Source organism: Schistocerca americana, chromosome X (assembly GCF_021461395.2).
Source record: "Schistocerca americana isolate TAMUIC-IGC-003095 chromosome X, iqSchAmer2.1, whole genome shotgun sequence".
Taxonomy (NCBI): Eukaryota; Metazoa; Arthropoda; class Insecta; order Orthoptera; family Acrididae; genus Schistocerca; species Schistocerca americana.
The window spans coordinates 301,841,118-301,866,368 of record NC_060130.1 but is presented as its reverse complement, the minus strand read 5'-3'; the positions used below and the strand labels follow the sequence as shown (position 1 = coordinate 301,866,368).

Genomic DNA, 25,251 nt, shown 5'->3' with positions numbered 1-25,251 from the left:
GTCAAGGTGACGTTTTCATTATTTTGAAGGCTCAATGTGGTAACACTAATGCGAATTCGCTCCACTTTGCTGTTTCTCACAAATAGAGGGCGGTTGGGTTTACCCGTCTGCTCGGATTTACCCCACCTTACCCTATAGTTCATGGTACAAAGCCAAAGTGGTCATGGTTATTGGAAGACTATGACAAATATGGTGCTAACCAAATTCATCCCAGACCATTTTCATTGAGCAAGGGAAGCAATGATGCCTGTTATTCTACAAAGATATCTTCCACATTCTTCACCCAATGTGGATAGGCATTATTCTTGTGAAATATTGCATTTGGAATTGGAGTGGAGTACCTCAGATAACTGAAACCTCTCTGATGTAGTGGTGTTACTACTTATATAATTAAAAATATACCGTACATTAATTGAGAAAGCATCTTGTATTGAATGACACTGCAGGCAGGCACACTCTAAATAATATGTATATATCATGACCTACTGCACAGTTCATGCCAAAGGGTAATTCATACCAGTATTAGCAGTTTTCTTTCATGTACCATTCACCTACTGAGGAAAGGAAAAATGACTATCTATATGCCTCTGTATGTGTGCTAATCTCTTTTATCTTATTCTCATGATTTGTATGGTGGTGGCAGCAGAATGTTCACACAGCCTTCTTGAAATACAGGTTCTTCAAATTTATGTGACAGTGTTTCATGAGAACTGTGCCATCTTTCTTCTGAGAATTCTCATTTCTAAGTTCTCTAAGCATTGCTGTTACACTTTCATATGGGTTATACTGTTCTGATAAATTGTAGAAAGAGTGTCCAATGAAGTATTCTTTTACTTTGTTTTTGAATATTTGGGGATTTTGAATTCCTTTGCACCAGAATATAAACCTCCATTCTAAACTCTAGAGAGAGGTGCATCATCCTGTAGACCCACTGGATGTATTGATGAATCACTGAATGTACCTATACTTATATCCAGTGAGGTTGTTAGAAGCAGTGTGGAAGAATACATCTGCTGGCACCAGGTCATGTGGCAAAACACTCATGATAGATTTAAGGGTTGCCACAGACCACCATGGCCTCACATGTCAACCAACCAATGTTTACAGCAAGCTCTATGGTGTGTCTATTGATGATGACTCAGCACTATGTACTTTTCTCCTGGACTCTATATTGAACTTTGTTGATACCTACTGATGACATTTGGCTAGCACACAGATTTGCCTGTTCGACTAATGTGGAACTGTCTTCACTCACCATTCAACTGACTGTTGTGTTTACAGAGAATGAATTGATGGCATACGGGTGCACTGAAAGGATGGTTTGTATTCCAGTGCTTCACAACCAAACCTATGAACAGTGTTCACTTGCAAAATGTGAGGGTCATTTAACAAACTTACAGAGTACTCTATCTTCCAAGAGGTTCCCACCTCAAGAAATCCTTTGTTTTGCGTATTCGCAGAAGAGTCAGGAACTATTACTTTCTGTGATTTGTTTGTACATAATTTGTGTTTAATAATATCTGTGTTGTTGAAAAAGCAGTCTTACCACACATTGACTATATGGAAATTATTTCTACTTCTAGTGTTGTGGTTGTGAACGGTTGTGCTCCCTGCCGCCGTTGGATAAGCAACTGCAGCAGCAAGTCGTACACCCCTAGCTTACTTATTTGTTACATAGTTTAATTCTTAATTTCTTTGCGTGTTTTTGGGTACTTGCAGTGTTTAATTCATAAATTTCGGACGTATTATAGTATTTGAGAGCTGTAGCATCGCGCTTTAGTACCTGAATAGTGTAAATTCGCGTAGTCGCCTGTCTTCTGTTTTTGTTTTGAACGGCCAGTGTCAGTTGGTCACAGCCAGTGTGCTCCCTGCTGGCGTTGGATAAGCAGCTGCAGCAGTAAGTCGTATACCCCTAGCTTACTTATTTGTTACATAGTTTAATTCTTAATTTCTTTGCATGTTTTTGGGTACTTGCACTGTTTAATTCATAAATTTCGGGCGTATTATAGTATTTGAGAGTTGTAGCATCGCGCTTTAGTGTTTACTTCATAGATTCTTACTTAAATTGCATGTTAGTTTTGTATAGGAGGTGTAATTTCGAGTTTTAGCTACTGTAATCGTAAATTCAGGCAGATTGTAGCGCAGTCATTAGGCATTTCCACAGGTTAGTTAATACATTCTTTGCGTGTTTCCCTTGCGTTATCTAGGCACGGACGCGTGTTTCTGTTACTGTTGTTCAACATCGATTAGAGTGGACAGGGATTGTGATTGCTGTGTTCGGATGAGGGCTGAGTTGGCATCCCTTCACTCACAGCTGCAAGTGGCACTGACTTTGGTCGCGCAGCTTGAGGCTGTTGCCAATGGGCACCACTGTGGGGAGCCGGACTTGGGTATCACGGGGATGTCAACCTCGTCCCGTCTGTCCCCAGATCGGTCTGCCGCTGTGGTTGCCCCTATTGCTGCCCGCAGTGGGGCTGAGCCCTCGCCTGTGGTTGATTGGGAGGTCGTTCCAAGGCGTGGCAGGCAGCAAAAGACATCTCCGGAGGCTGATCAGAAAGCCTCCCCGGTGTGTCTGACAAACAGGTTTCAGGCACTGTCTCTGGCTGAGCCAGATGCAGCTGCCTGCCCTGTTTCAGAGGATGATTCTCAGCCTTCAAGGTCTGGGCAATCACAGAGGGTGGGCTTATTGGTAGTTGGGAGCTCCAATGTTAGGTGCGCAATGGGGCCCCTTAGGGATATGGCAGCTAAGGAGGGGAAGAAATCCAGAGTGCACTCCGTGTGCATTCCAGGTGGAGTCATTCCTGATGTGGAAAGGGTCCTTCCGGATGCCATGAAGAGAACAGGGTGCAGCCAGCTGCAGGTGGTGGCACATGTCGGCACTAATGACATGTGTCGCTTTGGATTTGAGGAAATTCTCTCTGGGTTCCAGCAGCTATCTGATTTGGTGAAGGCTGCCGGTCTTGCTTACGAGATGAAGGCAGAGCTCACCATCTGCAGCATCGTTGACAGAACCGACTGTGGACCTTTGGTGCAGAGCCGGGTGGAGGGTCTGAATCAGAGGCTCAGATGGTTTTGCGACTGTGTTGGCTGCAGATTCCTTGACTTGTGCCATAGGGTGGTGGGGTTTCGGGTTCCGCTGAATAGGTCAGGAGTTCACTACACTCAGCTGGCGGCTACACGGGTAGCGGAGGCTGTATGGCATGGACTGGGTGGTTTTTTAGGTTAGAAGGCCTCAGGAAAGTATGGGGTGGGCTGCAATCTCAAAGGGTGGATGGCAAATACAGGACATACTTGGATCAAGGAACAGTCGGAATTGTAGTTGTAAATTGTTGTAGTTGTGCTGGGAAAGTCCCTGAGCTTCAAGCGCTAACAGAAAGCACAGAAGCTGAAATCGTTATAGGTACAGAAAGCTGGCTAAAGCCTGAAATAAGTTCTGCAGAAATTTTTACGAAGTCTCAGACGGTGTTCAGGAAAGATAGATTAGGCAGAATTGGTGGTGGAGTGTTTGTGTCTGTCAGTAGTGGTTTATCTTGTAGTGAAGTCAAAGTAGATACTCCGTGCGAATTGGTATGGGTGGAGGTTATACTTAACAGCTGAACTAAGTTAATAATTGGCTCCTTCTACCAACCCCCAGACTCCGATGATATAGTTGCTGAACAGTTCAGAGAAAATTTGAGTCTCGTAACAAATAAATACCCCACTCATACGGTTATAGTTGGTGGGGACTTCAACCTTCCCTCGATATGTTGGCAAAAATACTTGTTCAAAACTGGTGGTAGGCAGAAAACATCTTCCGAGATTGTCCTAAATGCTTTCTCTGAAAATTATTTCGAGCAGTTAGTCCACGAACCCACTTGAATTGTAAATGATTGCAAAAACGCACTTGACCTCTTAGCCACAAACACTCCAGAGCTGATAGAGAGCATCATGACTGATACAGGGATTAGTGATCACAGCCCGCATCTCGTGGTCGTGCGGTAGCGTTCTCGCTTCCCACGCCCGGGTTCCCGGGTTCGATTCCCGGCGGGGTCAGGGATTTTCTCTGCCTCGTGATGGCTGGGTGTTGTGTGCTGTCCTTAGGTTAGTTAGGATTAAGTAGTTCTAAGTTCTAGGGGACTGATGACCATAGATGTTAAGTCCCATAGTGCTCAGAACCATTTGAACCATTTTTTTAGTGATCACAAGGTCGTTGTAGCTAGGCTCAAAACCGTTTCTTCCAAATCCACCAGAAAAAAACGCAAAATAATTTTATTTAAAAAAGTGGATAAAGTGTCACTAGAAGCCTTCCTAAGAGACAATCTCCATTTCTTCCGAACTGACTATGCAAATGTAGACGAGATGTGGCTCAAATTCAAAGATATAGTAGCAACAGCAATTGAGAGATTCATACCTCATAAATTGGTAAGAGATGGAACTGATCCCCCGTGGTACACAAAACAGGTCCGAACGCTGTTGCAGAGGCAACGGAAAAAGCATGCGAAGTTCAGAAGAACGCGAAATCCCGAAGATTGGCTAAAATTTACAGACGCGCGAAATTTGGCACGGACTTCAATGCGAGATGCCTTTAATAGGTTCCACAACGAAACATTGTCTCAAAATTTGGTAGAAAATCTGAAGAAATTCTGGTCGTATGTAAAGTACACAAGCGGCAAGACGCAGTCAATACCTTTGCTGCGCAGTGCCGATGGTACTGTTACCGACGACTGTGCCGCTAAAGTGGAGTTATTGAACGCAGTTTTCTGAAATTCCTTCACCAGGGAAGACGAATGGAATATTGCAGAATTTGAAACACGAACAGCTGCTAGCATGAGTTTCTTAGAAGTAGATACTTTAGGGGTTGCGGAGCAACTCAAATCGCTTGATATGGGCAAGTCTTCAGGTCCAGATTGTATACCGATTAGGTTCCTTTCAGATTACGCTGATACAATAGCTCCCTACTTAGCAATCATATACAACCGCTCACTCACCGATAGATCTGTACCTACAGATTGGAAAATTGCGCAGGTCGCACCAGTGTTTAAGAAGGGTAGTAAGAGTAATACAGACCTATATCATTGACATCGGTTTGCAGTAGGGTTTTGGAGCATATACTGTATTCAAACATTATGAATCACCTCGAAGGGAACGATCTATTGATACGTAATCAGCATGGTTTCAGAAAACATCGTTCTTGTGTAACACAGCTAGCTCTTTATTCGCACGAAGTAATGGCCGCTGTCAACAGGGGATCTCAAGTTGATTCCATATTTCTAGATTTCCGGAAAGCTTTTGACACCGTTCCTCACAAGTGACTTCTAATCATGCTGCGGGCCTATGGGGTATCATCTCAGTTGTGCGACTGGATTCGTGATTTCCTGCCGGGAAGGTCGCAGTTCGTGGTAATAGACGGCAAGTCATCGAGTAAAACTGAGGTGATATCAGGTGTTCCCCAGGGAAGCGTCCTGGGACCTCTGCTGTTCTTGATCTATATAAATGACCTGTGTGACAATCTGAGCAGTTCTCTCAGGTTGTTCGCAGATGATGCTGTAATTTACCGTCTAGTAAGGTTATCCGAAGACCAGTATCAGTTCCAAAGTGATTTAGAAAAGATTGCTGCATGGTGTGGCAGGTGGCAGTTAACGCTAAATAACGAAAAGTGTGAGGTGATCCACATGAGTTCCAAAAGAAATCCGTTGGAATTCGATTACTCAATAAATAGTACAATTTTCAAGGCTGCCAATTCAACTAAGTACCTGGGTGTTAAAATTACGAACAACTTCAGTTGGAAAGACCACATAGATAATACTGTGGGGAAGGCGAGCCAAAGGTTGCGTTTCATTGCCAGGACACTTAGCAGATGCAACAAGTCCACTAAAGAGACAGCTTATACTACACTCGTTCGCCCTCTGTTAGAATATTGCTGCGCGGTGTGGTATCCTTACCAGGTGGGATTGACGGAGGACATCGAAAGGGTGCAAAAAAGGGCAGCTCGTTTTGTATTATCATGTAATAGGGGAGAGAGTGTGGCAGATATGATACGCGAATTGGGATAGAAGTCATTACAGCAAAGACGTTTTTCGTCACGGCGAGATCTATTTACGAAATTTCAGTCACCAACTTTCTCTTCCGAATGTGAAAATATTTTGTTGAGCCCAACCTACATAGGTAGGAATGATCATCAAAATAAAATAAGAGAAATCAGAGTTCAAACAGAAAGGTTTAGGTGTTGGTTTTTCCCGCGCGCTGTTCGGGAGTGGAATGGTAGAGAGATAGTATGATTGTGGTTCGATGAACCCTCTGCCAAGCACTTAAATGTGAATTACAGAGTAGTCATGTAGATGTAAATGTAGATGTGTCCATCGTAACTTCACTCTTATTATTAACCAAAAATACCATTAGGGAATTGATCAATTGGAATGTAAGCATAAGAATTCCAAGCTCCTTGGAGAGGTTTCTGCAAGATGATGGTTATCAACTTTACACAATAGTCTTATTGCATATTTCTTTGGAATAAATACTTTGTTCATATTAGATGCAACTTCCCACAATATTATGACATAGAGCAGAATGGAGTCAAAGTATGCAAAATATGCTAACAACCCTGTCTGCAGGTCAACACAGTGACAGAGATTTCTAAGTGCAAAGCATGTAGAACTGAGCTTCTGCTTAAATTTTCCATATGCTGTTGTCACTTCAGTTTGTCATCCATTTGATGGGCCATTTTTGTCTCCATGTTTTCAACTTTTGTTAGGAAGAATTCATTGAATTTAGTAGCCAATGATTTGAATTTACTGTCTTGTTCCTACTGTCATCTGAGAATACAATATCATTTCTCCTGAGAAGTTTATTCATTTCATGCCTAAGAATGTTCCAAGTTGACCTTACTTTGTTCATGGAATTTTGAATTTTTTGTGCACAGTAGATGGTTTTGATTCCACTTGTTAAGCATCCTTTTTCTTGACTTCAACTATAAATCTCTCTGACCTGTCATAAAGGAAAATTCTATTCATAATGTAAAAATCTGTTTAGGACAGAATGAAATTTCTTATCTACTGTGTTTCCCTGGTATACTTCTTCCCATTTTTTCATACCTTAAATTCTCTCTGAATAATATAACTGAGTCAACATTTACAAATCTGTGAAATTTTCCTTTTTTTTCTTGGTTGAACTTAAATTATGGGGAAACTTTATTGATGTCATTTGACCATCATGGTCAGATAAACAATTTATTATGTGGTTCACAAGTATTTCATTAATTACAGTTCCATTTAGAAACACAATATCAATTGCTGTTGCAACATGTCATTCTAGTTTCATTGGGAATGTTACTGTGATGGTTAAATCAAGTCCAGACATAGGATCAGAACTATTTGAGATGAAATCTGTATTGAGATCTCCACTTTCCAGTTATTTCTACTGAGTCTTATTTGTAACCCCCCCCCCCCCTCCCCCCAGTAAATGCTTAATGAGGTCCAAAAATACTTTTTAGGGGCTTATAGATTGTCAAAACTGCTATCTTGTATGTTTCTAAGTCTATTACAAAAGTGTAGCACTCAGGTAGCTGCAATGCAGTGTTCAATGTTGTCTATGGTCTGGGACTTAATTCTGCTTTTAGTGCTTATAGCCACTCCCCACCCCCATATCTCATACTATGCATAGGCCTATAGTAATTTGATACTAACATGTACCCACCTAGGTGCAATTGTCAAATTTCTGTGACTTCCATATGATAATCTGTGATTATTTCTACAAAAAAATGAGACCTTAAAATGTACAAATAATTGAGGTTTCATTAGTATGTATAAATTTTTATATGAAGCTTAGCACTGGCATAACTTAACAGATATACCAGCGTTTGAATAGGGTTTTCTGGGATATGACAAGAAAATACAACTGAATTTACAGACATAATACCTTGATTTGTCTTCATTGTAGTCTTCATTCATCACAGTACAATTTTGCCAACAATTATAATATTGTTGATTATTGACACTGACAGCTTTGTCTGAGATAGTCGAAGCATTGATGTTACTCACATTTGGTAGCTCATCAATATGGCAGGAAGACAATATATACCCCAGGCTGATATGGCATCACCATATCACCACAGAAAGATGGTTCTACTTTAGGTTGAAATTGTATCACCAAGTCTCTTACCCCTTGAAGATGATTTGCAGTAAAGATTAATTTTAGTCATGAATATCAATGAAATCTTCAGCCACATACATTCATGTTGCCTATTCTTCACCAGTCAATTGGCACAGTGCAAATCAGGGATGTATCTTCAGCTTATGAAAACATTGGTGAAAGTTGGTATCAATACTATTATTGCTAATCCTCAGTTCCTCTGACATCACTACCAGAGACAACATTTGATCCTGTACAAGTACCCATTACATTTGCTTCTTGTCTGTCATTACGCTTAGCAGTAATGTTGAGCCCAAATGTGGCACACCATCATCAACTGTTTCCTTCCCATCCTAAAACATTTGAAACATTCATAAACACATTGTCTTCTCACAGCTTCTGTTCTGTATACTTGCACCAACATTATACGCATCTGCGTTGCCCTACCTGTCTGCCCTGATAGCTGAATGGTCAGCATGATGGACTGCCGTCCTAAGGGGTCTGGTTTTGATTCCCGGCTGGGTCGGGGATTTTCTCCGCTTAGGAACTGGGTGTTGTGTTGTCTTCATTATCATTTCATCTCCATCTGGCATGCAGATCGCCCAATGTGGTGTCGAATGTAATAAGACCTGCACCAAGGTGGCCGGACCTGCCCCGTAAGGGGCCTCCTGGCCAATGACACCAAATGCTCATTTCCATTTTCCATTACCCTACCTACCTAACAAAACTTGTATTATTGTATTACTCAATTGCAGTTTGATGCAAGTCCTAGCAGTCACTGAGTGCAGCAGTGAAAAACAATTTTAGCATACTGTGTTCAAGAAACTGTCATTTAGAAATGAAATCAGTTTATTAAGCTTTGTAATTGTACCTTCACCAGATCACAGTATGCAAGTAGCCACAAAGATGTAATTTTCTTATGATTAGTATTTCTTGGTACATATGCCATTTCAAAATGCCTATCTCTGTCCAAAACCTGATGCTGGGTATATTCAAGACAATATATGTGAATGTTTGTCAGTATTGAAGAAGATATTACTCAACAGCTCTTAAACTTAGTTTTTCATGTCAAAATATTGTGTATGTTCTCCAAGGACTGAGTAACTGATGAAACACCTTCACTGTGATGAAGAAACAGGGTTGGGGAATGGCAGTCACCAGTGAAAAATGTATGAATTTCACAGACGTTAATATCAACAACAGAAAGGGTAAAGGTAGCAACTCACTGCGTAGTTGAGATGTTGATCAATAGACAAGCACGTGTGTGTGTGTGTGTGTGTGTGTGTGTGTGTGTGTGTGTGTGTGTGTGCTGACACTTCCAGAAACTTAGTGATGACTTTTCCACTGTTAGTACTCTACAGGACTTTTCACTGTTGTATAGACAGTATTATTATGGAAATATTAGAAAACTGTCATAAGTGATTACTCATAGCCTTGAAATACACAAATTTAGTACCAGTAGAGATCTTTACACAGTTCATGAACTTCACCTTAACTGGCATTTAGTGACTTCAGTTTGTAATGTCATGAAAAATTTTAGCACCAATGTGAACTCAAGACAGTCATGTTTGAACAAAGAGTGCACCACATTGCAAGAAAATCATAGGAAAGGCAGTGAACATAGACAGACCACATTAGACATCTGGCTGGTGAAAAACCTGATAAAGCTGCTTATGGACAGACAGTCCCAGACCTTCAACTAAGTTGTGCTTTTACAGAAAACCATGTAACCACTTCTGTCAATAAAAAAGTGGAAATTTGCCACCAAAATAATTGAGTTATCTGCAATAAGATCAGTGATGTTACAGTCAATGTCCATGAGTAAGAAGGTAAATATTGTGACCATATTCTGTGTTTTAGTGATCATCGTGGTACTTCTGGTATAGAAAAACTTGTGATAAATAACTATAACTTAGTATGTTAACTCTGTGTAAAGTATGAAGAAAGAGGATGTGTTGCTATTTATGTTAAAAAAATGTCACAAACAGTGCAATTAATGTACACAACTTTTATTTAGAACGGCATTTCTAAGTGCCTGCCATAGAATTGTTGTTAACCAGAACATTTAATGTCCACATACACTCTTGCTTCTATAGTCAGTTTCCACACTGGAATAAATCTATGTACAAGCACACTGTGCTGTAACTGCTAGGCAAGTGTTGAATCATCTCTCTGACCAAGATAGACAACAATTCTCTATTAACAGTACAAGTGGCCATAAGAATGAAAGTGGTCTACAAGAACAACTGATGATGAAATTATCCAAACTTTTCAATCATGTGTAGAAGACATAAACTGGAGGCCTATGTATAATATAAACTGGAGGCCTATTTATAATGCAGACAATGCTAATTCGAAGTACATTTTCTTAAGTAATGGAGTGTCACTAATATCTAAAAGTACCTTCCCAAAAAGGATATATAAGGTCCAAACTGAAGAATCCATCAATCAGCCATGGATCACCACCAGTACAAAGACTTCTTGCAAAAGAAAATGAGAGCTGTACATCACATAAAAAAATTTAGACAACACCATACAGTAAAATCACTATAAAATATTGTAAAATACTAAGTAAAGTTATTGAGAAGTCTAAAAGTTTGGATTTAAGCTTCAAAACTAATAAATCTAATAACACAAATGAACACAATATGGGAGGTGATAAAGAGTAAGACTTGTGCAGTATGTCCCTCTAGGACTGAAAACATTGTTCTAAATGCTGAAGGTAAATAAGTACACTGTTAAGATACTGAGGCAAAAATCCTTAATTAGCATTTTTAAGTGAGTTTGCCAAGAAAAAATAACGTCATGGCTCTTTAGAAATGGCCATTAAAACTGTGAAAGAAGATTTCCCCAATTCTATAGAACAGACAGGTATAGTCCCTGTAACAGTACAAGAAGTAAGGAAAATGATCACTTCGTTAAAAAGCAAAATCTCAAGAGGTGTCAACATTTTTTCAAGCAAACAGGAAAAACCAATTTGGCTTCAGAAGTTATATATTTCATGATCTTTCTTAAGGTTCCTGACTGTGTCAATCATAGAATACTTGTACAGGAAGCATGCCACTATGGCATCAGAGGACAATTAGGTAACTGGCTAAAGTCCTGTCTACAGGACAGACAACATAAAGTAGTGTTAAATGGAAACAACATGTAGATAGGAGAGATAGATTATGACTATGGAATGATACATTATAGAGTGCCACAACATTCTGACCTTGGCCCCTACTATTTCTTATATTCATCAGTGACCTATCTCTGCTCCCCTACAAAGCAAGAAAATTCATAATGTTTGCAGATGACACAACCATGTTGATATACAATAAAACATCCACTGACTTAGGAGTTTAACATCAGCCAATTACTTACAGACATTCTGAAATGGTTCACAGCAAACTCTCTGGTAATAATCTTCAGCAAAACCAGTTACACTCAGTTGCATTATGATCAAAAAGTTCCACAGGAGGCTATTATCACACATGAGAACCATCAAATACTGAGGGTATACTGCTCAAAATTCTTAGGTCTCTATATGCAAGGAGGGATTAAATATAAATGGCATTTTTGTTCCTGAAGATCAATAGTTGGTAGGACTGGCCCCGCGCTTCTGCTATGCTTAGGCGGGACCGTTAGAACTGAGGAGAGCATGCTGTTAGATATTTGCCACCATTTCGTCAGTAATGTCAGTAATGTCTGAGCATCAGGTGCACCCCTCCATTGCGCAATGAATAATTATCAAATTTCTTGCTTGTGAAGAAGTTATAGTGGCAGAAATTTGCCACAGATTGACTGCACAGTTCAGTGATAAAACATTGTCAAGGACACGTGTGTTTGCCTGTCATAAAAAGTTCAAGGAAGGACAAGAACATGTCAAAAATCAGCATCACAATTGCTGTTCTTGGACCAGCATTACAGACAAAAACATTCGTGTGGTTAAAGACATTATTGACGACAATCAACACGTGAGAGTATCAGAAATAGCACAAAAAGTTGGAATCAGTTATGGGAGCTGTCAAGCAATCAACACAAATGACCTGTAGTACTGTAAAGTGAGTTTCAGATGGATTCCTAAATTTTTGACCAAAAATCTGAAGTTGAGATGTTTGGAGGTCTGTCAGAGGCTTACAGCAAAGTTTGCAGAAGAAGGTGCATTTTTGAGTTGGATTGTCACCTTCGACAAAACATGGGTTCACCACTACACTCCAGAATCCAAACAAGCCAGTAAGGAGTGGCGGAGGAAAAGGGAGACAGCACCAGTGAAAGCCAAGGCTCAACTGTTATCTGGCAAAGTTCTTTCAACCATTCTTTCTACCAGTGAGGCATTTTGCTGATTGATTTTTTGCATGGGCAATGCACAATCAATGCTGCTTACTGCTGCAAACTGTTGAACAAGGCGAGAGTTGTGTATCACCGAAAAAGATGAGACCAATCGATTCGACAGCTCATCCTTCCCCACGACAATGCGTGACCCCATACTGCAGCTCTAACTGTCTCCAAGCTTCAGGAAATGCACTGGACTACACTTGATCATTCTCCTTATTGCCTGGACTTATCACCTTGCAATTTCCATTTATTTAGACTGCTTAAAGGAGTTCTAGGAGGGTGACCATTTGAAGATGACGAGAGTGTGGGAGACTTCGTGTGCAACTGGCTGGTGAAATGGCCCAGTTCTTTTTATGATGAGGGCACCAAAAAGCTGCCCATACACTGGGACAAGTGCATTTCCAAAGCGGGAGACCATGTGGAAAAATAAATTATAATTGCCTTGAGTTTTTCAATAAATGAATTTAAATAAAAAATAAAAACCCATTTATATTTAATCTCCCCTCATAGATAACAAGCTTAACAGGGAATTCCTCATCCTCTAAACCTCGAAAAGCTCAGCAACATCTGGCATCAGGATAATCTCCATAATCAGAGACATCAGTGTCTCAAAAACCACCTATTTTGGCTACTTCCATTTTATTAACAAATCTTTGCTTTGTGAAAGCATTTGAGTGAGTAGTGTTTGGATTGTCTCCAAGAACCTCATGTTGTAATCTCTTCAAGGAAGTTGGGATACTAGCCACCACCTCACAAGGTCTCTTTTTGATCGTGACATTCATGTTTCACAATTCTTCTCACTCTAAAATGAAAGAGTCATATCACCATCACAATATGAGAAGCAAATGTGATGTACACTGCAACCAGAAAAGTTTCTCTCTGGTGCAAAAAGGTGCAAAACATACTAGCACAAAAATCTTCAGCTCACTTCCAAGTGACATTAAGTCCTTACAAGATAATAACTGATCATAAAAAAAAGCTGAAGAGGTTTTTGCTGGAAAAAATTTCTATTCTGTGGGTGGATTCTATAACAAAGACAGATAAGACTATTTCCCATATTTTTCTGTGTTTTCCCATTGTAATATTTCTAACTGTTTTAATTATACCTTATAAATCACATTGCTTTTGTTCTGTAAGTCATGAAAATGGTCTTTGTATGTTATAAATCCAATTATATGTTTAGGTAATATATGAAATTTGTATTTTAATTTCTGTGCATAATTGTTGATCAGCATTTTTTAGTGTTAATTTACATTTTTAGCCGCTGCATGATATTGTTGATGACATGAATATAATAATGAATTAAATGTTTTGACTCATTTCACATCCACACACAATCACACAATAATGGATTTGTGGAATGTGTATCACAATAAATAAAACAAGAATTTTAAACTAATAAGAACATCAAAACCACAAGTAGTTAAAAATTCTTTCATGTGCTCTAGCATATTTCAAACACTTTCCTTTACTGCACATGTTTGTCCACTTACTTCACTTTCGTAGTTATAACTGTGAAAAGTCAAAGTATGATGCATAAAGATGTGTTCTGTTTCACAATCAAATTCGTTAATGATAATGGTGTACTTATCAGAGAAAATCATAAATATGCATACATACAAAACTGCTTGTTTTCATCACATACATTCTGAGATCATAGTAATTAGTTAATTTTGTGCTTTCTTAACATATTTCTAATCTTTTTCAGCAAACCCAAGTACCTCACACTGACTGTCATAAGTGGGCAGCACATTCCTAAGCCTGGCCAAGACTCAGAAGGAGAAATAGTTGATCCCTATGTCAAAGTAAAAATACTGGGACATCCTCTTGATATTCAGAAACAAAAAACAGATTCTGTAAGAGACAATGGTACGCCTATTAATATTTTATTGACAGAAAAACATCAGACTGGGATGTATATCTGAATATATCTCATATTTTGTAGTCTGTGCCTATATAAAGACATTTTGTTCATAGGTTTCAATCCAAGGTGGAACTGTAGAATGTATTTTGTGGTAAGAATGCCTGAGCTTGCTATGGTGCAGTTCATTGTGAAGGATATGAATAGTACAGGAAAAGATGCATTTCTTGGAAGTTATGCACTCCCGTTTAACAGCGTAATGGAAGGTATGGAACTCCATTCAAATATTACAGCTTTATAATTGTGTAACATTGGTGTACTAGATAGCAGGGAGAGTAATCTCTGGTTTTTCTTAAGATACATTCTAGTTTTTCAACTAATTCTCATTTTTATTTCTTGAAACCAACAATTAATATATTACATTTTTTTTTTAATTTCTCAAACATTCAAATGAAGTAAATTTTAGTAAATATTAAATACAAATTTTGCCTCAAGTTATTTAGATAGTTTTAGTAAAACAAGATGTGTTGTTGTTGTGGTCTTCAGTCCAAAGAGTGGTTTGCTGCAGCTCTCCATGCTATGCTATCCTGTACAAGCCTTTTCATCTCCGAGTAACTATAGTAACCTACATCCCTCTCAATCTGCTTACTGTATTCATCTCTTGGTCTCCCTCTACAATTTTTACCCCCCGTGCTTCCCTCCAGTACTAAATTGATGATCCCTTATTGCCTCAGAATGTGTCCTACCAACTGATCCCTTCTTTTAGTCAGATTGTACCACAAATTTCTCTTCTCCCCAATTCTATTCATTACCTCATCATTAGTTACATGATATACCCATCTAATCTTCAGCATTCTTCTGTAGCACCACATTTCAAAAACTTCTTTTCTCTTCTTATCTAATCTGTTTATCATCCATGTTTCACTTCCATAGAGGGCTACACTCCATACAAATACTTTCAGAAAAGACCTCCTGACACTTAAATCTGTACTCGATTTTAGCAAATTTCTCTTCCTCAGAAATGCCTTTCCTGCCATTGACAGTCTACATTTTATATCCTCCCTAGTTCGAGCATCAGCAGTTATTTTGCTGCCAAATAGCAAAACTCATCTACTACTTTAAGTGTCTCATTTCCTAATCTAATTCCCTCAACATCACCTGATTTAATTCGACTACATTCCATTATTCTCAGTTTGCTTTTGTTGATGTTAATTTTATATCCTCTTTTCAAGATACTGTTCATTCTATTCAACTGCTCTTCCAAGTCCTTTGCTGTGTCTGACAGAATTACAATGTCACTGGCAATCCTCGAAGTTCTTATTTTTTTCTCCCTTGGCTTTAATTCCTAATCCAAATTTTTCTTTTGTCTCCTTTACTGCTTGCTCAGTATGCAGATTGAATAACATTGGGGATAAGCTACAATCCTATCTCACTCCCTTCTCAACCACTGCTTCTCTTTCATGCCCTCGACCCTTATAAGTGCCATTTGGTTTCTACACAAGTTATAAATAGCCTCTTGCTCCATGTATTTTACCCCTGCCACTTTTAGAATTTGAAAGAGGGTATTCCAATCAACATTGTCAAAAGCTTTCTCTAAGTCTGCAAATGCTACAAACATAGGTTTGCCTTTCTTTAACCTATCTTCTATGAGAAGTCGTAGGGTCAGTATTGCCTTGCGTGCTCCTACATTTCTTCGGAATCCAACACATCTTACCCAAGGTTGGCTTCTATCAGTGTTTTTCCATTCTGCTGTAAAGGATTCATGTTAATATTTTCCATCTGTGTCATATTAAACTGATAGTTTGGTAATTTTCACACATGTCAGCACCTGCTTTCTTTGGAATTGGGATTATTATATTGTTCTTGAAGTCTGAGGGGTTTCACCTGTCTCATACATCTTGCTCACCAGATGGAAGAGTTTTGTCAGGGCTGGCTCTCCCAAGGCTATGAGTAGCTCTAACGGAATGTTGTCTATTCCCTGGGACTTGTTTCAACTTAAGTCTTTCAGCGCTTTGTCAAATTCTTCATACAGTATCATATATCCCATCTCTATCAAATCTCCCTTCTCATCTTCCTCTACATTCTCTTCCATTTCCATAACATTGCCCTCAAGTACATCTCTCTTGTACAGACCCTCTAGATACTCCATCCATGTTCCTGCTTTCTCTTCTTTGCTTAGGACTGGTTTTACATCTGAGCTCTTGATATTCATACAGGTGGTTCTCTTTTATCCAAAGGTCACTCTAATTTTCCTGTAGGCAGTATCAATTTTACTGACACATGCTTCTACATACTTACAGTTGTCCTCTAGCCATTCCTGGTTAGCAATTGTGCACTTCCTCTCAATCTCATTTTTTATATGTTTGTATTCCCTTTCTCCTGCTTCATTTATTGCATTTTTATATTTTCTCCTTTCCTTAATTAAATTCAATATCTCTTGCATTACCCAAGGATTTCTATTATCCCTTGGCATTTTACCTACTTGATCCTTTGATGTCTTAACTATTTCAGCTCTCAAAGCTACCCATTCTTCTTCTACTGTATTCCTTCCCCCTGCTCTTGTCAATCGTTCCCTAATGCTCCCTCTGAAACCCTCTAGGACCTCTGGTTCTTTCAGTTTATCCAGGTCCCATCTCCTCAAATTCCTATCTTTTTGCAGTTTCTTCAGTTTTAATCTGCAGTTCTTAAATTGAGATCAGAATCCACAACTACCCTTGCAAATGTCTTACAATTTAAAATTTGGTTCCTAAATCTCTGTCTAAGCATTATATAGTCAATCTGAAACCTTCTGGTGTATCCAGGTCTCTTCCACATATACAACTTTCTCTCACGATTCTTAAGCCAAGTGTTAGCTCTGATTAAATTATCCTCTGTTCAAACTTTGACCAGGCACCTTCCTCTTTCATTCCTTTCCCCCAGTCCATATTCACCTACTATTTTCCCTTCTCTTCCTTTTCCTACTATCAAATTCCAGTCCCCCATGACTGTTAAATTTTCAGCTCCCTTAACTATCTGAATAATTTCTTTTATCTGATCATGCATTTCCTCAATCTTCTCCTCATCTGCAGAGCTAATTGGCATATGAACTCGTTGTTCACCTGATCAAAAGTCCTGTTCCTCCTGCCACCAAACTCCACTAATTCCCACTATACCTAACCTAAACCTATCCAATGTCCTTTTCAAATTTTCTAACCTACCTGCCTCATTAAGGGATCTGACATTCTGTGCTCAGATCCATAGAACGCCAGTTTTGTTTCTCCTGATAATGACATCCTCCTGAGTAGTCCCTGCCCAGAGATCCAAATGGAGGACTGTTTTATCTCTGAAATATTTTATGCAAGAGGATGCCATCATCATTTAACCACGAAGTAGAGCTGCACGTCCTCGGGAAAAATTACAGCTGTAGTTTCGCCTTGCTCTCAGCTGTTCACAGTACCAACACAGCAAGGCTGTTTTGGTTGATGTTACAAGCCAGATCAGTCAATCATCCAGACTGTTGCCCCTGCAACTACTGAAAAGGCTGCTGCCCCACTTCAGGAACCACACTTTTGGCTGGCCTCTCAACAGATACCCCTCCACTGTGGTTGCACCTATGGTACGACTATCTGTATCAGTGAGGCATGCAAGCCTCCCCACCAATGGCAAGGTTCATGGTTCACTAAAACTATAATTTCCAGCAACTAACTTCTTGTGTTATTCACCAGTGCAGACTAAGAATATATTTATGTGGTAGCGAGAAAGTGTAGTCAGTTGTCAAAATGTTTTATGAAACATTTGTTATCTTGACTGTAATACCTATAGCTGTTGCAAGACTGTAAATAATTTAAGGAATGAAGGAAGCAATGTATGAAGCAGTAGTGCCACTGACTCATTGGAAGTCACATAAATGAGACTAAGAACTTTGCTAGATTTCAGACAAATCAATTTTCAGTGTTAACTGCATCTACAGCTACATACATACTCTGCAAACCACTGTACGATGCATGGGGAGAGTACCATGTTTCACTGATAGTCATTTCCTCTCCTATTCCAGTCACAAATAGAGAAAGCAAAAAATAACTGTCTAAAAGTGTCTGTACAATCCCTAATTTCTTGCATGTTATCTCTATGGTCCTTATTCAAAATGTACATTGGTGAAAGTAGAATTATTCTGCAGTTGGCCTCAAATGCTGGTTCTCTAAATCTGGGCAATAATGCCTTGCAGAAATAGCATTGTGTTCTTATCAGGCATTCCCATTTGATCAGAATGAGATTTTCACTCTGCAGCAGAGTGTGCGCTGATATGAAACTTCCTGGCAGATTAAAACTGTGTGCCTGACAGAGACTCGAACTCGGGACCTTTGCCTTTCGCGGGCAAGTGCTCTACCATCTGAGCTGTGCCTCATCTCCTACCTTCCACTCCGTTGCAGAGTGAAAATCTCATTCTGGAAACATCCCCCAGGCTGTGGCTAAGCCATGTCTCCGCCGTATCCTCTCTTTCAGGAGTGCTAGTTCTGCAAGGTTTGCAGGAGAGCTTCTGTAAAGTTTGGAAGGTAGGAGACAAGATACTGGCAGAAGTAAAGCTGTGAGGACCGGGCGAGAGTCGTGCTTTGGTAGCTTAGATGGTAGAGCACTTACCCGCGAAAGGCAAAGGTCCCGAGTTCGAGTCTCGGTCGGGCACACAGTTTTAATCTGCCAGAAAGTATCATTCCCATTTGAGTTCATGGAGCATCTCCGTAATAGTTGCATACTGATCAAACCTATCGGCAACAAATTATCAGCCTGCCTCTGAATTTCTTTGATGTCTTCCTTTAATCTGACCTGGTGGAGATCCCAAACACTCAAACAGCACTCAAGAATAGATCACACTAGTGTTCTATACACTGTCTTGTTAAACACCCTCCTGAAATTCTCCTAATAAAACAAAGTCAAGCATTCACCTTCCCTATTACCAAACTGACATTCTCATTCCACTTCATATTGCTCTGCAATGTTACATGAGATATTTAATCAAAATAACAGTGTCAAGCTGCACCCCACTAATGATAAATTTCAATGTTACAGGACTGTTTTTCCTACTCATCTGCATTAACTTACATTTTTCTAAGTAAATTTTGTATATTTCTACAGCCACTCAATGATGACACCTTCCGTGCCATCACCAAACAGCCATAAATTGCTGCTCACCCTGGTCATACATAGAGTACATACACTTGTGTTGCCTAAGTTGTTTGACTATGCTGCAGAAGTTTTGCTGGGAAGCCGTTAAACATTATCTGTTCAGATCTGTTCCCTCCCCATGTGATTTCCATATATTTGGAGCCCTGAAAAGACATTTATGTATATCAGTTTGCTTCGGATGAAGAGGTGCATGTCTGGGTACAATCATGGTTCCTTAGGCAACCGCAAACATTTTTCCATGAAGGCACTGACCATCTTGTCTCACAATGGGATAAATGCAGTGACAATTATGGTGATTACTTTTGAAATAATAAACAGTTTACTTATTTTTTTTCCAACTGTCTTGGTTTCATTGCCCCTTATAGATGGCATTATATTTACCTAATTTGCATAGTTGAAATGAAATGCTAATCATTTGCATAGCCAAGTAAGTATTAAACTTTGTCAGTTTGACATTTGTTGCATGCTGCCTTCATAATGGTGATAGTGCATTTACACAGATCGTAAATAATTTGCAATGTTCATCTAATGAGCAACAAAGATAAACATATCATTGATGAATACTACAATATCAGTAGGTGTTCGCTTCAAGCATTGGACTGTGACTGAACAGGTCTAAACGCAGCATGAAGTATCAGCTGCCACCATCACATTTGTTAAATGCAAGACATTGAGTGAATGAGTGTATATAAAGTCTGCTTAGAATATATCATATAAAAATAGATCAGTATCCTTTCCGTATACTTGTGAGTGGAAAGAGAGAAAAAAGAATAGTAAAATAATGACCAATCTTCACTCTGAATAGGCAAATCTGTTGAACATTTGCAACCACAATCCAGTATCTAACCAAAATTCAATATTGTCACTTATTTTGGTCATATGCACCAACAAATTTTGGTGCAAACAAAAACAAAAAAATAAAAATATTATGTGCCAAGTATTGACCCCAAGACTCCACACATGTTTAGCTCTCTCATTGTTACAAAAACTGATTCCAGCTTAATGGATGGTAAAGTCATCTTTTCGATTTTATGAGTGTGATACCTTCCCAATCAGTTATTTCTCTGATTCCCATCCCTGCCCCTGCACCATCCCTTATTAGCTGAAACCAAATCCCACTTCCCTTCAACAATGTGTAGGAGTGAAACATTATTTTATGTATTATTTATTTTTATTTGTTTATTTTCATGTTGCATAGATCCTTGATGTGAGTGTATCACTAGGATGTAAAACTTGTCAGATTATTTCAGTGATAACCATATCTAAATGGTCATGTGGCTTACAAACTAAAGCATATATAAAAAGATACATGAGGTTTGAATGTTTAAACACCAACAGAGATTATAGTAGTAATACTGAATCTCACAAACAAATGATTGTAAACAGTACTTACATAGTCTTTCCAGAATTACAGATCTATCATAAACTAAAAGATAATGAAACTTTTCGTATCAGTTTGTTTAAATTTTGGTTCAATTTATTTTTACCATTTTTTAGCATGTAAGGTTACAAAACAAAATAGAATCATAGAAAGCATTCCATGTCATTCTGGGAATTCACAACTCCTAACCATGACGCACCACTCAACGAAAGCTATTGGGAACTGTTGGTGCTAGATAGCATAACTTGCCTTTGCTAAGTGCTAGTGCCACTACTATCATCTAATAAGAGACAACTTGGTGGTATAGTGTCTGAGGTTTCTGTGGTGGTTTTCAGTCTGTATATTTTATTCATTCAGTAATGGTATATTCTAACAAAGAGGCGTTTGATAGCCTATGGTATCTGGAGAATGTGACCAGAATTATATGGAAGCAGAAACAGTTTATCCAGTGAAATATCAAAGTCTTCTGCACTAGCGATGAAATGTTTTTTGGTCACTAGAGGCACAGATTTGCAATGAGGCCAGCTGCAGCTGACCCACAATTGTAATTAGTATGTCAGAAGATGTTTTAAAGATGACAGATGTGCAGATATTCTTGCTGCAGTAAATCTCAGTCCATCTTCTTCTACTTGAAGAGTGACATATGACTCGACGATGAGAAGAAGTACTGTGTGGACAATTCTCGTTGTTTATGTCTATATCACTTCCATGTTCATCGTGAATGAAGATAATTTACAGATAAGAATCAGTTGCTGCTCTTGGTTCCTAAATCAAAACCTGGAGTTCACAACTATCATGCTTTGGACTGATGAAGCCACTTTCAAACCTAATGATGACGTAAATATCCATTATTTTCTGTGCTAGTCAGAAGGAAATACTCTCTGGTTACGGAAGCAAAACAACCATCACATCTGGAGCACAAATAGATGGTGTAGACTTATTCATGATAAAGTTACTGGAAATTAGTCTTTTGAGGACCTATTAAATGATGAGTGTTACTAACAGAGTCGGTAGTAGTTGTTCTGCTAGCGACACTGTTTCTAATGTGGTTGCAGGAAGATAGTTATCCAGCATATTCTCCTTGGTGGTAAGGCATTCCTTGAATCAAAATGTTCTTGTTTAGTGGTTCGTTAGAAGAGAGCAAATGAGTTGGCCATAGTTGTCAAATTCAATTCCCCCTGATTATATCTTTTTCGGATGCATTGAAAACATTGTCTATCAGCAGCATCCTACAGTGTGATATGATGTGAAAGATAAAATTATGGAAGCATGCTAGTCATTCCCACATGCAGAGATGCTCTGGAATACTTAAAGTGTACAAAGTGGAGCACAGCTGTGCTTACAGCAAGACAGGAAGCATTTTGAACACCTATTACCATAAACCAAAACAGGGAAATGCAATACTTTCTAACAACTTTTAAGAAGTGTCAAAACTGCAAATATCAAAGCTGCATGCATAATACAAAGATTTTCCTTATTGTAACACTGAATAGTGTATTTATTGCCCTATGAACTTTCTTTTTCTTTCCTTAAGCTTTATTCAAATTGTCAGCTCCAGGAAGTTTCTTAATGATAAAACTGCAAAAATTAGACCAAAAACAACATTTTGGACTAAAAACGTTCAGTTTTTATAACTCTCTCCAACAGCAATAGTTATGTTTCCCATGTTCTCCTTTGAAATGCTGAAGAAGAACTTGTTTTCTCCATTTTCTAGTACCTTCTAGGTTCAAATGGTTCAAATGGCTCTGAGCACTATGGGACTTAACATCTGTGGTCATCAGTCACCTAGAACTTAGAACTACTTAAACCTAACTAACCTAAGGACAGCACACACATCCACGCCCAAGGCAGGATTCGAACCTGCGACCGTAGCGGTCACGCGGTTCCAGACAGAAGCGCCTAGAACCGCACAGCCACACCGGCCAGCAGTACCTTCCAGGCAATGTAAATTTCACCATTCTGTGTTCCCTTATCAGTTTGCCTAAAATGTATTTTGGCTGAAAATGGGTGCTTCATTTCCATGAAAAAATTCTTATATGGTAGGTTTGATGTCTGTTGCTTCCTGTAGTTTGCAGTTTTTGCCATCCAAGAAAGTGATCCTAATTAATTTACTGTGTGTTAGATTTGTGTTGGTGCGGAAACTGAAATGAGATTGTGGGGTCAAAGATAATAAAAGACACAGCTTTGCTAGTGATTTTATCTGCATCATCTGAATGCATAAAATTTCTGCTCTCTTATGTAATCCTCACCCCTGCCCTTCCTCTGTTATGCCAGAGATCTCTCCTAAGAGTTGTCAGGTGCCTTTTCTCTGATGTAGGGGTGGAACATTACATATACTTCTGTAGTCTCCCTAAAATTACTCATCAGTCATAAACCAAAAGGTAATTAAACTTTCCAGAGTGCTCATAATAAAAGCTGAAGAATTGTCTCAAGGCTCTTTTAACTTTGCTTATATTTTGTTTCATTGTGATGTAAGAAAAAGATTTTACTTATTGTAACATTGAATAGCATATTTATTACCCTTTGAATTTTCTTTTTGTTTTCTTAAGCATTGCTGAAATAATCATCTCCAGGAAGTTACTGTTCACATTGGGTGTTCACTTGAGTAACATTTACACACACACACACACACACACACACACACACACACACACACACACACACCCCAAAGGGTCTTCAAAGTTTATCTATTCTATGCTACATCCTGCAGCTACATTCAACTTATTACTTGTGAATGTCAAGACACAATACTTAAATTTGGGGAGATTCGCTGCCTTTTAATGCATCTTATAAAACTTGTAGTTTCAGACTGCAAATGTTTTAATACCAATTTAGGTATGTAATTAGGATGATTTATTTTCATTAGCACTGATCAAATTTATGAACAATTTTTTGTAAAAAAAACGTATTCCAACTTTACCAGATACACGATAGCAATTCCTTCTTGTCTTTCTTATAACACTCACAGCTTACTTTCAGATTGCAATACATACCCACAGTTTAAACATTCATAACGATAAAATAGGTATCAATGTATGGCATAGATATGTAATGACAAGTTCAGTGACTTATTACAAGAAATATGTCATCTCAAGAGACAGCAACACACTTCATAAATTACATAATGAAACCAGAAAGAAAATTGTTTGCACACAATATAGACTGGATTGTAGCTGTTAGGTTACAACTGATAGTTACATGAAAACGAGCAGTCTTTACTGGGCTCGTTTCAGCCACTATTGAGATGCTATAACAATGTATCTGTCGGATAAAGTACTTGTACCTTGTTGCATCTACTCAAAGCAGGGATAGCATGTCACACCTTTCTCCTAAATACTCACTGAAAGACAGCAGACATTATAAGACCTCCTTTTAGTTTCTGTGGTTTGAATTTTTTGGTGGTGTGGGTTATCGGGCCACAGCCCTCAAGTGTCCTGGTGGGCTGCCAGCTTATGGCCAAGGTTTTATTTCAGAATAAGACCACACTGAATTAATTTTTGTAGCCCAGTTTTTAATTTCAATCTAAAACCATATGCTAATTTAGTGTCTGGTAATCAAATATATGCCTGGTATTACTGTGTGCACAATCCTACAACTAATACTGTTTTATTTTCAGGATACAGGCATGTTTACTTAATGGATTATGAGCTGAATTATGTTTCACCTGCTTCACTTTTTGTACATGTGTCCATTAAAGAGGCCACATAGAAATGCAAATTCTGAATTCAACTATAGCACACAGTGAGAGCAACGTGCAGTGAAATATATTGCATTTGGTAAATATAAGATATAGTTGTAATAGCACATTAAGCTGTATGTGTTGAATGCAGATGCTGCTTTCTAAAACTGATGATAGTCATTTCTGCTTACACTGAGTGTACCAGCTAGTAGACATAGAGAGCCTTATGGATATTTCAAAATGTTGTTGTGTGCTTGGAAATTTTTATATACATTTTGAAGTGTACTACAATTATTTCTTTGTACACATGTCTGATTTTCTGGGCAGCTACTGCAGTTCATACTCTTGTTATTCTGCAGGCTTTTGTATGTTTTGTACTGATATAAAACTCCTCATTTTGTAAAAAAAAATTGTAATGATATTTATGTAGAATTTTCCAAAATAAAGAATATGTAAAAGTTTTGTAAGGATCTATTTTGTACATTTGTATTGCTTTCAATAATAAAAATGTAAATTTATGGAAAATCTCATTAAAACAATGTAACATGAATGTTTTTACTGAGTATTCAAATAAGATTCCCAATCATTTTCCATTGTTCTAGTGACCTATGACAGACATTTGCTGGAAGAGAGGCATGGTTATTTGTTTTTTCATCTATGAGATCTTGTGGTTACGTAGAATGAACAGTAAAATGCTGAACATCTTTTATCACAATACTGTTTCTACCATTACAAAACATCATA

General features: G+C 38.5%; 1 protein-coding gene across 2 annotated transcripts in view; it reads left to right on the top strand.

Moving 5' to 3' along the window:
* Positions 1-24,963, top strand: part of LOC124556576 (1-phosphatidylinositol 4,5-bisphosphate phosphodiesterase eta-2-like) — a 409,152-nt gene extending 384,189 nt beyond the window's left edge. Inside the window, exons 14-16 of one of the 2 annotated variants that reach the window (XM_047130534.1) lie at positions 14,135-14,295; positions 14,404-14,553; positions 24,445-24,963. In XM_047130534.1, the coding sequence (XP_046986490.1) occupies positions 14,135-14,295; positions 14,404-14,553; positions 24,445-24,536 (403 nt within the window). In that variant the 3' untranslated portion in view covers positions 24,537-24,963. The remainder of the gene's footprint in view (positions 1-14,134; positions 14,296-14,403; positions 14,554-24,444) is intronic. The other variant, XM_047130533.1, reaches the window with a different exon arrangement.
* The last annotated feature ends 288 nt before the right edge of the window (positions 24,964-25,251 follow it).